At 28.3% G+C, this 16,058-nt stretch overlaps 2 protein-coding genes across 2 annotated transcripts; one reads left to right on the forward strand and one right to left on the reverse strand.

Moving 5' to 3' along the window:
- Positions 1 to 3,453: 3,453 nt before the first annotated feature.
- Positions 3,454 to 4,818, forward strand: LOC135957664 (deubiquitinase OTUD6B). Its single transcript, XM_065508447.1, has one exon. It carries the CDS (start codon positions 3,590 to 3,592, stop codon positions 4,562 to 4,564), a length of 975 nt encoding a protein of 324 aa, XP_065364519.1. The 5' UTR covers positions 3,454 to 3,589; the 3' UTR covers positions 4,565 to 4,818.
- Positions 4,819 to 7,771: 2,953 nt separating this feature from the next.
- On the reverse strand, positions 7,772 to 14,637 carry LOC135956849 (sugar transporter SWEET1). The gene is made up of 3 exons (XM_065507444.1): positions 13,939 to 14,637; positions 8,469 to 8,874; positions 7,772 to 8,404 (listed from the first exon to the last, which is right to left on the reverse strand). Exons 1-3 carry the CDS (start codon positions 14,106 to 14,108, stop codon positions 8,234 to 8,236), a joined length of 747 nt encoding a protein of 248 aa, XP_065363516.1. The 5' UTR covers positions 14,109 to 14,637; the 3' UTR covers positions 7,772 to 8,233.
- Between the last annotated feature and the right edge of the window lie 1,421 nt (positions 14,638 to 16,058).

Raw genomic sequence — 16,058 nt, forward strand, 5'->3', positions numbered from 1 at the left:
AGTGTTGCCACAACCTCAAAATTTTTGTAACCAAGTTTGTTTAAAAAAATAACCAAAATGCTAAAAAAGTAACCAAAAAAAATGTATTGCAAACGTCATGTTTTTATACTTCAAAATAAATTTTATGTCAAGATTTCACCATTTACAATATTATGAAAATTAGTTCTTAATCATAAAAAATTCAGAAAAATCTACCAGAATAATTTGCAATTAAATATATATATTTTTTTTTTATTTTTCTATTTTACACAATTATTATTACTGAATGTAAATCTTTTAATTTTTTAAAAATATCTGACTTGAACATCTTGCGTTTGTTGATGCCTGAGGTAATGTCGGGTTAAGGAGAAGAAAATTTTACATGATATTTTGTTGTTGGGCAAGAGATTTGCGCAACTAAATTGCCTAGTGTGAAAGGCGTCATAGCTTTTCAAATATTACACTTTTTCTGTGGTTTTGCTGAACATTTTTCATTTTAAAAATATCTGCATGCAGCTGTGGCATATGATATTGGTAATTTTCAAGAATGATAAACTAAAGATTACGCCATCACGCGCACATAATTAAATCTTTCTGCTCATGTAGAACTCAAAGAAACTGTGTTCCTATTGGTTAATAGTCAAGTAATTGTAATTCTAAGGTTGCCAACTCTGACATAATACATAAAATGTTTCGCCAGAAATTGTAATTTTCACATATGAAACAGAATGGAATATCTACGTCATTTAATGGGAAATCGTGCGCAAGGCGTAATCTTTAGTTTATTATTCTAAACAAATAGCTAAGGTTGAAGCTAGCTAACTAAATATTATATTTAAACTTTCTTGTTCACATATTTTTAATCTTATTCAATTTAAAGAATCGATCAGAGGAACAAAATTGACAAATTATTTTGGTGCAGCGAAAAATATAATTGAAAACACATATGTGGGACATTTATTTTTAAAACTTTCTTTATTTTTGGTTATTCTTCTGTTTATTCTATATGTTTCTTCTTATTGGTTAAATATTGCATAAATTGAATAAAATGTATAAATAAATCTGATACAAAAAAATAGTAGTGTAATACTGTACTCGGTTTTTTGCGAACCGGTTAATTTAAAATGTTGATTTTCGGTTAACCGGTTTATCCGGTTTTTATCACTCGGTTAACCGGTTTTTAAAATTTAGGTTTAAAATTAAGAAATCTCATGGTTTTGTGTATTTTTTTATATTCATTGTACAAACATTATTGGTCTGATTTGAAACCTAAACTGCTGATTTACAATATAAACCTATTTAGATTGATATTTTTAAGAAGTAAAATGATTCTAAATAGTAGAGGACGATGAGTTTACTTAAAAGCTTGAGTTTACATAATCAAACTATAAAAATTAAATTCCGCAGAATTCTAGAAGTTAAGCAAAATCTTAATAATGATTCATTATAAACTTAGTGATGATTTTACCAAACGTCAAGTTGAATTTGATGTGCATACCTTCTTTCAATCAATTTGACTTCATTAGTGTGTTTTGTTCTTAAAATTTTATTTTATTATTCATTTCGTTAGCTTAGTGTACAAAGTCCTTTTCAGAAATAACAACGTTCCAAAATCCATAATTTGAAATATTTTGAAATCTGATTCCATATCAGAAAAATTTAATGAATAAACCAATAATTAAAACAAGTATATTATATATTTAGTAACATATTTATACTCAATTCCATTTGACTGACATAATAATTTTGAAATTTTTACAAAATAAAATGGACTTAGCACTTTTGTATATTCATAGGTATTTAATATTAACCATTCCTGACTACTAAAAACTACAAATTTTAAAGCTGTATATACTTTATTGGACATTTTATGTTTTCTACATATATATGACGGTTAACCGGTTTAACCGGTTTTTTCGATGTCGGTTAACCGAAAAACCGGTTTTCTAAAAAAGCCCAATTTTCGGTTAACCGACAAACCGGTTTTTTAAAAAGTCGGTTTTTTATAAACACTAATCGTATATTGAAAAATCTGTCTATAACAAAATGTTTTGAAAAAAGTAACCAAAATGAAAAATAAATACACATCTACACATCAGGAATAAAAATAACCAATTTTGGTTATAAATAACCAAAACGGCAACACTGGTGCTGATTTAAGAAAGGTAGAGACTCCGTAATATATATTTCTGTGCTTATCGTGGCTGGTGTCATAAATGTTTGACTTATTTTGCCACAACTGCAAATGGCTGTCACACAAGAAATTTCTTAAATCTTTTTTTCTTCTGTTAGACCTTTTATTCTTCCTGATCCAGGTTTCCTCTCAATGTTCAAGAATTCCTTATACTGAATTCCTTATAAGTCCATATTGGATTTTTTTTTAAAGTTTTAAATATTTTTTCACATACATTTTTATAGCTGACCATTTTGACCGATATAACAGTTGAAAATTAATGATTTAGTAAAGAAATAGTTTTAAAAGTTAACGTGATTAAAAAAACAAGTAAAACAAGTAAGAGAGCTATATTTATACCCTTCACCAAATTATAATTCAAAATACAAATTTTAAATATTTTTAGGTAAACAAACTTTACTTTTTTTCCCAAAGTTGTTTTTTTTCATTTTTTTAAAAAAAAAATTTTTCCAATCATTTTAAATTTTTTAAATTTAAATTTTTTTAAAAAAAAAAATTTTTTAATTTTTTTTTTAAATTTTAAAAAAATGTTTTTTGTTTTTTGATTTTTTTTTTGGTGAAAAAAAATTCGGGTTAAAAAATATTTTTTCATTGTAGGTCCAACTTACTCAGCCATTTGTGGACCGATTTTTCTGATTTTAAACAGGAAACTTCTCAAAAGCATGTCTGACAGAATTATTGAAGATTTGGACCCCGAAGATATCTGGGGTCTTCAGAAAATTGATTTCAACAAACAGACGGACAGACAGACATACAGACGGACATGGCTTAATCGACTCTGCTATCTATAAGGATCCAGAATATATATACTTTATAGGGTCGGAAAATTATATTGTGGAAATTACAAACGGAATGACAAACTTATATATACACTTCTCTCGAAGGTGAATGGTATAATAAAAACAAATAATTTTCACATAAAATAGTCTACAGTTTAACCCCCACATTCATAATCAATGTTTGAATTTATAAAAGTCTTATAAAACAAAATTACCGTACAAAATCTGTTTTATAAACCTTTGGTAAATTTAAAAATTGATTATGAATGAGGCCTAAAATATTCCATTAAAACGAATAAATCTCTATAATAAATAAACTTCCCTAACATATATTTTCAAATTCAACGGTTTTTTCTTTATCCATTTTTTATCCAAACACTCTACTTTTTATTTTAGTAAAGACAACAACCTTACAAATATATTTTAATACTTACCCACACTTATTGTTTTACAAATATATTTTATCATTTTACAACACTCTTCAAAAGACCAGCTGTTCGACATAAACGAAAAATCTGTGGTGGTTCTGCGTCTTTAAGTGTTTTCACAATTTTGGAAATATATTTTATGTAAAAAGAATATAGTTTTGTTCGTTTCAAAAATCTTTAAAAAAAAATACAAACTAAAAGTGTTACAAATGGAGGAGACAGCATTGGAAAATGATATTATTGAAACCACCAATAAATTAAACAATGTTTCAATTGAAGACATACAATCACGACACCGCAAGGAGCGCAAAGAATTGCAGTCTAAAATTCAAGCTCTTAAGAAAAATGCACCCAAATCGGATAAGAAGAAACGCAAAGAAGTTTTGGAGGAAATAGCCAAATTGGAAACAGACCTGGAAAAGAAACAAGAAGAAGAAATTCAACAGGCGGAAAATGAAGTTAAATCAGAACAAGTAAAGTCAGCTCAAGAAGAACCGCCAAACGGTAATCACAACAATCAGACGAATAACGTGGACGAGGAGATCAATGAAGAGAAAGAGCCACAACAACGCGTAACTAAAGCACAAAAACGTAGAGACAAGAAGGCCCGTGAAGCACGCCAAAGAGAGGAAGAAATTAAAGCCTCGGAAGATGATGCCATGTTTGCGCCTAAATTTGTTGAAGCAAGCAAACTAAAATCAAAAATGAAAGAACGCGAATTAGCTCTATTCAATGTACCCTCCGATGGTGACTGTCTTTACAATGCCATACGTCATCAACTCTTGCAAAATGGTCTAGCTATTCTAACCGTTAAGGAGCTGCGCTCCGAAACTGCCAATTATATACAAGCCAACAAAGACTCTCTCATACCCTATATGACCCACCCAGAATCTGGAGATTTACTCACAGACGAAGAGTTTCAAAAATATTGTGATGATGTACGCGACACTCCTGCCTGGGGCGGTCAAATTGAACTAAAGGCTTTATCTTCTATACTCAAAGTGCCAATTGAAGTTTTGCAAGCAGATGGTTCACCCACCGTACAGGGGGCCGAATTCGGTGGTTCTCCATTGATAATTACATATCATCGTCATATGTATAGTTTGGGTGAACATTACAACTCTACAATGCCTTTGGCTGATGCACCCAATGAAGACGACAATAATGAAAATGGTGGTAATTGAATAAATTGACTAAACGGACAATTAACGAATTTATTGCATTTAACTACAAAAAACACACAAATATTTTGATATCTAAACGTAATCATAAAACTTTACAGAAAATGGGCCTACAATTTAACCATTACATAACATTACATTATAAATGCAAACAGTTTTCAACAAATAGTCAGCAATTTTAAATTGAATACATATACCTACCCTAATAAAGAGTTGCTTATTAGTTACAGGATGGTAACTAAAACAAACGGAGATAATTGGTTTTATTGTGAGTATTGTATGGTAAAATTAAAGATGAATAAAAAGAAAAAAACTGTTTTAGGAAATTTTAAAAATTTCATATCTAATTGAAAAAAAAATATTTCACATTTTGGCATGAGGAAAAAATTACCACTACGACATAACAACAAAATCAAGGCGTATTAATCAGGTGAGAGCGTCTCGACAACAAAGACAATAATCAGCTGGGCTCGTAACTTCACCTTATTTAATACACCTTGAACAAAATGTAAAAAAATTTAATTTTATTTTTAAGGTTATTTTTTAGTAGGTAATAAAAAAGTCGGCTGATTTTTTTTTTAAATATTTCAAATTTGACTTTTTCTCAACTTTTATTTTTAAGTTTTGTTTTTAGTATCTAACCCCCTGTCTATACTTGATAAATTTTTATCATGATAAACGTCAAAATCGTTGTCAAGATAAAAAATTATCAGGTATAGTCTCCATTTATTAGTATTATTGCTTCGTTATGACAAAATTGTTAGTGCTTTTGCTAAGACAACTTTGTCTTGACAACAAATGTCATTTATTGAAAAAATCGGATGATTTAATTTTTTTTAAATATTTATGGTAATATTTTTTTCTCATGACAAAGCTATCGAAAAATCGATTTCTAAAATTCTTAGTTTAATTTTTAAAATTTTATTTTATGTTAACCACTCTACTAAAGAATTTATTACGAATTCATGTACTAAACTTAGTACTTCAAGCGTATTAAATTCAATCCTTTGAGAATTCAGTCTATAAATAATTAATATCTTATAAAATCTTGCAAGTTTTCTCTTATTTAAATCCATACTAAATGGCTTAATAAAATATGATTCAGTTTTTGTTCAATTCAAATCTCTTAGAAGTATGCAATTTTTTGTAAATGATTAAAACGAAATTGAATGAAGATAAACTAGATTAATGCAATTTGGATTAAATTTGAATTAACAAAAATTTAACCATTAAAGGTCAAAAGGATTTAATTATAAATTAAATCCACAATGAATGAATACTACTACTTTGACTGATACTAAAGGATTTGTTTTGTTGAGAATGGTTTTATGGAATGAATTATAGTTTAAATTATAGTTTAAATTCTGAATTAAGATTTTAGTGAATTTAGCTTTAATTTAATCGATGCTCTTGGTATATGATGGACAACAAAAAAATATGTGATAAAAAATAGCATGACGAAAAAAGTAGGTTAGGCAGTGTTTCAAGTGATGACGAAGTCGTACTATTTAGATAAAACATGCATGATTTTCACCTTAGCGTATCATTGGAAATCAATTGTTTATGCGAGTATTTAAATATACCGCTCTTCATTGGAATGACTACGTTTTTTCTATGGTGAAACATTTATTGTCATATAAATTGCAAAAGATTTTCGAAAAAATTCAATAACAAAATTAAACAAAAGTATATTTAATTTCATATTTATTTCTAAATTAAACCAGATCTTAGCGGGGTTTTAGATCGGCTCTACGTGCGAAAAGACTTTCAAGCGGTTTCGGGTGGTTTTGTAATTCCATGATGTATTTCTCACGCATATTCTTGAACTAATCCTTAACTAACGGTACATGTAAATCCCTATGGATGTTCTCATTTCTTATGTACCATGGTGCACCCGTTATGGTCCTAAGAATTTTCGATTGGGCCCTCTATATAAGCTCAATACAGGAATTAATGGCCGTTCCCCACAATTGGATTCCACATGTCCAGACTTTTATACAAAATTACTTTAATAGTCATGGCTTAATTTTGATTGTTCATTAATTAAACAGTGAACGCTAGAGACTCTAAACTTCATGTGAAGTCTCTTGGCTTCTATATGACGAATACCAAGGTATGTAACAGTATCTGTCTGTGCAATGTTTATGTTATTTAGTGTGATAGGTGGACAGTTTGAGACACTTTATATTTACCCTACTGGGAGTAAATGTGATGTGTTTACTTTTGAGTTCATTTACTCGTATTCTCCAGTATAAAACTACGTACGGATATGCATGGGAGCTAAGTATTGCCGTATCATCAGCGAATGTTGATATGGTAAGTCTACCGCACAAAGGAAAATCAGAAGTATATATAAAATAAAGCGCTGGTCCGAGAACACTTTCCTGGGGAACACCAGGCTTAATTTCCTGTTTCATAATCTCATAATCGCAATATTTCACTCTAAAAACTCGGTCTAATATGTATGACTCCAGCAATTCATACGATGTCCAAAAAGATAGCACAGCAATATTTTTTATTTTCAAAAGATTTTCTTATCTCTCCAGTCAATCGATTAATTTGCTCAATGGTACCATGTTGTTCACGAAATCCAAATTGATGAACTGGGACAATATTTTGGATATTTAAGTATGGTAAAATTTTACATTGCAATATTTTCTCAAATAACTTTGATATACAGGGCAGTAAACTTATACGAATGTATGAAGACGGCATTGATAAATCTTTTTCTATTTGAATTCCCAGATTATCTTTAAAAACTGTTGTTGGATGATATTTGTAACTGCTTCATTGTTAACAAATTTCGGAAGATATGTATTTATAATACATTTTTTTTGCGAGGGACTGGTTAGAAAATTTGCGACCTGTCTGTATGTTGAAATCAAATTTCCGAAGTCACCAAATAACTTACATACATTATTGATACATTAATATAGTTGACATAGACCAACTTATGTTGCGATTTAAATTCGGGAAAATATAAGAAAAAAACCATGACTTTTTGACTTATTTTTAATCTATATCTGGATTACTAAATTATTAACATACTACAACTGTAATTATTGATCGAATAATTTTTTATTCTAAACTAAAAAATTGTATTCGATTATTCGAATAATTTTTATACGAATGACAACCTTTAAAACAAACTTTATAAACAAAATAACTTCTTTATTAAGTAGTAGATGTAACCCTCTGCTTAAAACAAACTTTTTTTAGAAACTAATTTTTTTATTAAGCTCTTAATAATGTGTTTAGTGTAACAAATGTAGCTGTAGTTATTTTCGGTCTTAAATATATTAATAAATTTATAATTTGTAACATAATTATATTTTTACAATTTCATTTTTAGTACTATACTATATAAAATCATAAACGTCTACTAATTTACTAAATAACAACATTATTTTATTTATGCTAAATATATAAATTTGAGTTAATTTAAAAAAATATATATATATAGTTTGTTAGTTTATTTTATTAATATTTATTGGAAGATTTATATTATTGTCGAAAATTGTTTTGCACGTATACGTATTTTTTGATTTATAAAATGGCATGCAAAAATTTTGTGCCAAAAAAAGCTTGAACTCTTTTTTTTTTTTTTTGATTTTAAAGCCAAAAAAGCATTAGTAGTGATAATAATGTTTGTGTGTATAGTTTAGTTAAATTTTAATCACGTTTTTTATTTTTTGGTGACTTGGATGGACTATCGGATTTTAGTTTAGAATATTTAGGTTCCGACGAAGAAGATGTTTTGATATCATTTGTGGGAGTGCTGGGATAAATGGCGAATAAAGCTAGTTGTATGGCACTTAGAAGTAACAAGAATAGATTTTGATACTGCAAAAGAAAAATAGAATTTAAAAAAATTATTTAGTTTTTGTTGTTTATCAAAATTACTTACCGCTACTACTTCATTTCTAATTGAAATACCATAGGCTGCCCAAGATGCGGCCACTACAGTACCAGCCAATATTATAGGGAATGGTAAACCTTCAGTGCTTTTCTTTTCAATTATTTCTCCTAGACTCAACAGTGGCATACCAACTAAAATCACCAAAATGCCAGTGATTAACATACCAAAACGGAACTCAATTTTGGCCGGATCTTCAAAGTTAGAGTAGGCCAAGCATGCCATGGTAAAGGTGGCAGCTATACCTATTTTGGACCATATTTTTGATTTAAATGGTCCCGAGGCGTACCAATAGAAGGCCAACATAAAGACGACGTTTATGGCAAAACCAATAACATTTACTTTAATCATGGCTTGATCACCCATCAGAGTGCCCATTTTTAAACTCAAAATTGTTCTGAAATGGTAAGTAATAAGAAGAATTTATATATTTACATTTAAAAATATTTTAATTTCGTTGCAATATTTATTAAAATTAAGTTTTTAATAAGAAATTAAAGAATATGTATGTAAAAACACACCATTTAAAAAACTTGTTCATTTATTTTTATGTCTGTCCTGAGGCATCTACAAAGTCGAACTTCGGATAGAAATTGCAATCGAAAATAACTCGAAAACTGATTCTAATTTAATTAACATTGAATACTGCATTTCAATTATTTCACAATTGGCTATATAAATCTCCGCTCCTATACCGCCATGCACAAATGGACCAACCGAGCTAAAGTTGCGTTGTCCGTTTCCAAAATGGCGTTATGGATGGTAACTGGGCATAATTTTCTGTTGCCAAATTGGCAACCTGTCAATGACCTAACTCAGTTGTCAAAAACTTAAGTGGTGAGTACATAGAGAATAGACATAGAGCGAAAACTTTCCTATCAAAGACCTAACTCAGTTGTCAGAAACATAAGTGGTGAGAATCTATCAGTAGAAAAAACTATGTGAAAACAAAAACAACACTCGTATATGTGAATATTTTGAGTAATTTTTTTGTTTGAGTTTTTTCTCACTAAAACATTCTTAGAATTCGTGTTTTTAAGTTAAGGTTTCCTACTCAAACCTTCTTGTCTATTTATTTTCTTTGCCTTTACCACCCACTTCTCATTTGCATTTGTTAGACCTTGCTATTGCTCAAAATTACATTCCAACGTACATTGGTACTAGTTATAACACTTTAGAAGACAAACACTTTACATGTGTCTATGACCTCTATGACTACAACTAGTTGCTATCATAGTTTTTGTTTTACCACATTTCGTCAGTCTATTATATTTTTAAATACAGTTTATTGCCTGATTTACCTGTTGCAGCAGGTTATTTTAGCTAAGTCCCCATAAATACAAGTGGATTTAGATAATATTATCTTTATATACACGCTATACATACATTTGTATGTAGGTGCAGGTGAACATAATCAGGGGTGGCTTCTTAATGTCACAATATTTGACAAAAGATTGTTTTAGCTTCCGTATCAATGTAAAGTTTTAGGTCTATACTAAAACTTTTAGCTGAAATTCGTCTATACTTTCCCAAATACCAACGAAAATTCTATAGATCTATCTACAAATATATTTAATTTAATTTTTTCACCAAACAAAGAATTTTTATTCTAAATATCAGAATAAATCACATTATTCACTTTGATGTGATTTAAACACAAGCAAGGTGGTTGTGGCCATAAAAATTAAATTAATAAATTGCTTCTTGATTCAGTTTGCAATGATATTTAATTTACACTAGTACTACATACATAAGAGTTATTTAAACAATTTTGTGCAATTCTTTACAAAATCATATTTATTAAAATTAAAAATAATTAACGTTGAGAAACTCGTTTTATATAAATTGTTACTGTTATTTAAAATTAAAAAATATATATGTATATGTAAATTTATTTATTTTATTATTGCAACAAATTGCATTTTGTTCATTAGTATTTTTTATTACATTATGCCGGTCATGACTTTTATATTTTTCTGAGCATGATATGATTTGATTACAAAATTGTTAAGAAAATTGCTACGATGAGAACTTGAAAATGTTTGAGACAAAATGTATATTGTATGCTAATTACAATTACAAAGTTTGTATATTTTTCAATTCAACCAGTTTTTTCAGTGTTACTGAATGAAGTCTTTGAATATCGAATAAAATGGTAAATAACACATATCGTAAGCTTAGTCTACAAACAATTTGGTGCTACGAACAAAGTCCCCAAACCACAAATGAATTAAAACCCCAAAATTGGGGGCTTAATTCATTATTAATTAAAACCCAAAAGTTCTAAATGAAATAAATCCCCAACCAAAATAAATTTCGTTGTTGGTTTTTTCTTTATAAAATTTTGGATCCTTAATTCATTAGCGGTTTGGGGACTTAGTTCGTAGCGCCATTCAAGTTTCATGAAAATTTAGATTTCAATACAAAACGTTAGAATAAGCGAAAATACAATGCTTGTTAAAATTAAGTTTATAATTATGTATTTCATTTTGTGGTATGCAAAAGTGCTACGTCCATTTTTATGTCAAAATTTATAAAATTATTATCTCAGTTTTGGTTTAACCACGTTATTAAATATATAATTGCTCCAAACTTGTTTTATTTATTAGTTTATTCATATAATTAACAAAACTTAAAAAAATCATATATTTTGTGATATTAAAGTAATCAGTGTTTGAAAATTTCCCACGAGACAACAAAAAGGGAAATTTAAATTAGTCTCGTATCACATCTTCTCAAGTTATTTAATAGTTAGTAAAATTGGCTTGAATCAATATTCGCAAAGATTTAAAAACCAAAATAATAAACGATTTTAGTGCTAGATTGAAGCAAAAAACTATTTGTGATAAATATTCAGTTAATAAATCAGCCGTTTCAAAAATTATAAACAAATTTCTTAAGAACTTTAAGACAACACAATTTAATAGCAAGAGAGTTTAAGAAATTCCGAAAAATTACACCCAGACATGTTATCAATTATTTAGAATTGGAAATTATTTCTCGAACCGGTGTTAGCAGGGACTGATCTATTATCCCGCGAAATTTTTAACCAAAAAACCATACTGCACGTATACAATTTGCAAAAGAACATTCTTTCTTCGGATGAATCCGATTTAAGTGGCAGTGATGGAGAAGGGCCGATGAGAAAGTACACAATTAAGAAATTACGGCAAGATACTGACCTCAAATTATACAGCGAAGAAAGCTTTATCAAATACTGTTATATGGAAATGAGAAAATATTTCAAAGGAGACGGTCAATTTTTTGGTTAATGCATCATCGCTGTAAGCAGTAATAAAAATAAACAAAAAAATTGACTCACTAAATAGACCAGATAATTTTTTTCCTAAGTTTCCATTGTTTTGACAATACCATAAAAATTCTCTTACCTCTCTTCTAGCAATTTACGTATATATAAACAAATTTAGTTCGTCCTAGAGTTGTAACGTCATTTGAACGAAATGTGCACATAACTATTTTTTCCAAAATCATTTTAAAATTTGTTTTGTGCATATATCTCGCTTATTATAATTGTCCAGTGGTTATTAGAATATTTGTATAGCATAAATTTCCTATATTAACTTAAAATCTGCGAGATAATGGTAGGGAATAATGTAATTAAAGCGTTACGCCCATTATTTTTGGGCGTATACTAATCAATTATTAAACATCTTCTGCAAAAAGCTTTTTCTACAGGCTAATATGCGATTTTGTTGAAATTTAGTCGGGATAGTCGATTTACTATTTGTATAAAATAAATAATAAAATAATCACCCCTATCGCGAATCAATATTTCACATATTTTCCATTTTCCTTATTTCTTTCATCAACTTTGTTCACGTGAAAAAATTCCCCTTGTTGTGAAATTTTTAGATGGAATTTTTTAAACAATAAACAGCTGTTACGAACAAAATCAACTATTGTGAATGTAAAGTTCACCGTGATATTCCCGATAGCAATTTTCCCCTCGAGGGAAATGGATATTTATTGGGAACAAAATTTCACATGTTATTGCCGATAGGGATGAATGTGTTTTCTAATCCTATTTCAAAATTTACAAGGTCATATATCATAATTTTGAAGCGACATTTATTTAACACAGATTGTGTGAAAAAAACATTGTTATTTGACAAAAAATTAAGACCATAAACGATCAAAAGCAGGCATAAGTAAAACTCGTTTTTATTTTTGCTCTCCTAAAAATAAATATATTCGAAAACGGTTTAGTTTTTTTTATTTATATTATTATTTAGTCAGCACAGATGGTGTGTGCTACCCCAGAGAAGGAGCTTCTAGAAATTTTGTGAGTAAATGGACGATAAATAAGGCTTTCAGATTGTGGAATAAACAAAATACAAATTTAATTTAAAAAAACATAAAAAAATTTTTGAGGTTAAATAATTTTGGAATATATTGAATATTCGTTAATCAATATCATTAACTATATTATTCTTGCTATAAATATAGTTAATGATTGTAAATTTCCGTTTCATATTTTATGAAACCATTATTTCATTTAAACATTGATCCTTTAAAATTAATTTTAACGCTGGAAAAATACCAAAACTGTTAAGCAATCGTTATATTTTTAGCATTTGGTAATTTTGTTGTGCACTATTCTATATGAAGACAAAATACTTTTGATCCAGTTTTTGTAAATAATTTTAAAATATTTTTTATTGCAAATTTAATATTCTAAAAAATAAACCACTTTTAGATTTATCCTAACATTGTTGCTAATGTTCTGTACAGTACTGTAAATAATGTAGTCTCCAAAACATTTTTTTTTTATAAATTTTAATATTTTAATATAACTCCTATTACAGTTAGTGATTTAATTATCTTATCAAGTTTTAAACATTTTTAAAACTTAAGGTGAATCAATTTTTTTGACACTTAAAATTTTGCTAAATCATTTTTGTAACTACTGATAACAAGGCTTTTGATAACATATTATATGAGAAGAATTATTTATTCCAGCAATAGAATAGATAATGAAATGGAAATATAATGCCAAAAATGCCTTCAGCAAAAACAAATTTAAATTTAGATAAGTATTTTGTTTAGTATTTTAAATTTAAAAAAAAAACGTTACTATTTTGTTTTATACGAATATGCGAGTTCTAACACGATAAAATATTATTTTAAAAGTTAAAATCTCATTAAGATTTCTAGCACAATAAAATAAAAACGATTGACAGATTAAAAAACTACAATGTCATTGATATGCCCTGTGCATAAATATAATGAACTACAGGAGTGTCTGAATTTGTATAAAAAGCACAAGCAAAAATAAATAGAATATCATGATAAATGCGAGTCGAAAAACAAAACGAATTAAAACTAAAGTTACACAATACTTATTATTAAGAGAATGTAGTAAGCATGTTTGTAGAATATAAAATAAACTGATTAAATATATGTAAAAATATCTATTTATACTAAATAGATTTATACTTACAAAACAATACCACCCAAAAATGGATCTGGTGGATAAGCATCACTGCTGCCCTTTTTGCGAATATCATTCAATAGAACAATACCGGATAAAAATTGTAAGCAAGTAACGGTACCGGCAAATTTAGCAATTTCCTCACTGTAAGGCGCTAATAAATCACCCAATGCCTCCATTTTTATATTGCGTTATGTTGTTGTTATTATTCTTGTTGCGTGATTTATTAATTTTTGATGTTGTAGTCGGTGTAGTAGTGTGTTACATGAATGTAAGTACTAAATGGAGAGGGACAGGTTCAGGGGGTTTTTTACAACGTGCAGCTTTATTTTTCTCAATATTTGAGAACAAGACGGCCCAAACAAGTTCAAGTTCACCAACTTTATTTACTCAGCCTCTTAGTTGTGTTGTTTTATTTGTGTCTTTCTTAATTTGCTTTATTTGACAACCTTTTTATACAAATTTTTTGTTACAATTGATTTTTTTATATTTTCTTAATAATTTATTAATTCATTCAAGCAAAACAGAAAAAAAAACAACTTTTTAAATTTTTAATCTGTTCATTTACCGAGTTTTTTTTCAATTAATTTCGTTTTATTAGGTTGTTTCGGCAAATGAAATAAAAATAAATAAAAGTATTAAAATTAAATCATAACACGGACAATACTAGCGAATAAAACTGTTCACTTGCTCTCTGTAGCACGATTCTCCAACAACTGACAATATAATATACTCGTAGAGTTCTAAACTATTGCAACAAAAATGTACACAGTATCCCAGCAAAAAATTAATTGAATAACCCCAATTATCACGATGTCTGGATATAAGTTAAGTTATACTGTCGGTTAAAATAATGTTTGTATACAAACTGTTAGTATAACTTTAGGTTAAAACATAACTATATATTGGTTAATAGAGGTAAGAAGAGCAGGATTTTTACATTAACCTGTTATTGGAGATTACGTATTTATGGGAGTATTCAAATATATGGATCTCCATTCGAATGGCGGAACCTATGCAAGTTTGATGAATTGACTACGTTTTTCTTTGGTGAATGTCATACATTTTCATATACATTGTGTTAGATATGTCACAATTATTTAATTGAATTGAAATATATACAGTAGCCCAAGAAAGTCTACATACAGGAAAAATTATTATGTTACTTTAATTTAAAGCAATAATAAATGTCTTATGTCGATTTTAGCAAAAAAAAATTCAAATAACGCCCAAAAGTTCACCGTTATTAGAGTTATTGATTCTGAGTAAAATAACGAAAAATTTATTCTCGGTCACGCCTACTTTTGGGTGGGCGGGACTATTAAGTTTCATAATATTTTGAACATTAAAGCCAAAAAAACCAAAAAAAAATTTCGTTTTTGACTCAGAATCATAAAATTTAATAACGGTGAAATTTTGGAAGTGATAGGAAATGTTGCTAAACCCGACTTAAGTAATGTTGTTTTAATTTTTTTTAGTGTGAATTTATTTTTTTAACAAATATATTTCACTACTTTTAACTTACAAATACAGCTTTCAACGAAAGAAATTTAATTTGAATTCCTGTATGTAGACTTTATTGGGCTACTGTACATTAGGCTGGGTCGATTTTTATGGACGATCGAAAAGTAAAAAATCGTATAGCTGAAACGCAATCTACCGAAAATTCTAAGAAATTTTCCACAAGAAACCATAGGTCTAAAATCCAATCCTATCCAATAAAAAAAAGATTCGCTGTGCCGGCATGGCTTAATCGACTCCGCTATCTATAAGGATCCAGAATATATATAATTTATACTGTCGGAAATGAAAAATGTAGAAATTACAAACGGAATGACAAACTTATATATAACCTTCTTACGAAGGTGAAGGGTATAAAAATATGTACTGAAATATTATTGGATAAAAGACAAAATGCTCAAGATAGGATTTGATTTTAGACCTATGGTTTCTTGGGGAAAATTTCTTAGAATTTTCCGTAGAATGCGTTTCTGCTATACGATTTTTCGTGAAAAAATCGACTCACCCTAATATACATATTAAAATTCTCAGATCTTATTTAAAAACAGTTTGGTGTGATATTAATCATTTCATTATTGAAAAATTTATATGAATTTATGAAGTCTTTT

The sequence above is a fragment of the Calliphora vicina genome, chromosome 4, assembly GCF_958450345.1.
Source record: "Calliphora vicina chromosome 4, idCalVici1.1, whole genome shotgun sequence".
Taxonomy (NCBI): Eukaryota; Metazoa; Arthropoda; class Insecta; order Diptera; family Calliphoridae; genus Calliphora; species Calliphora vicina.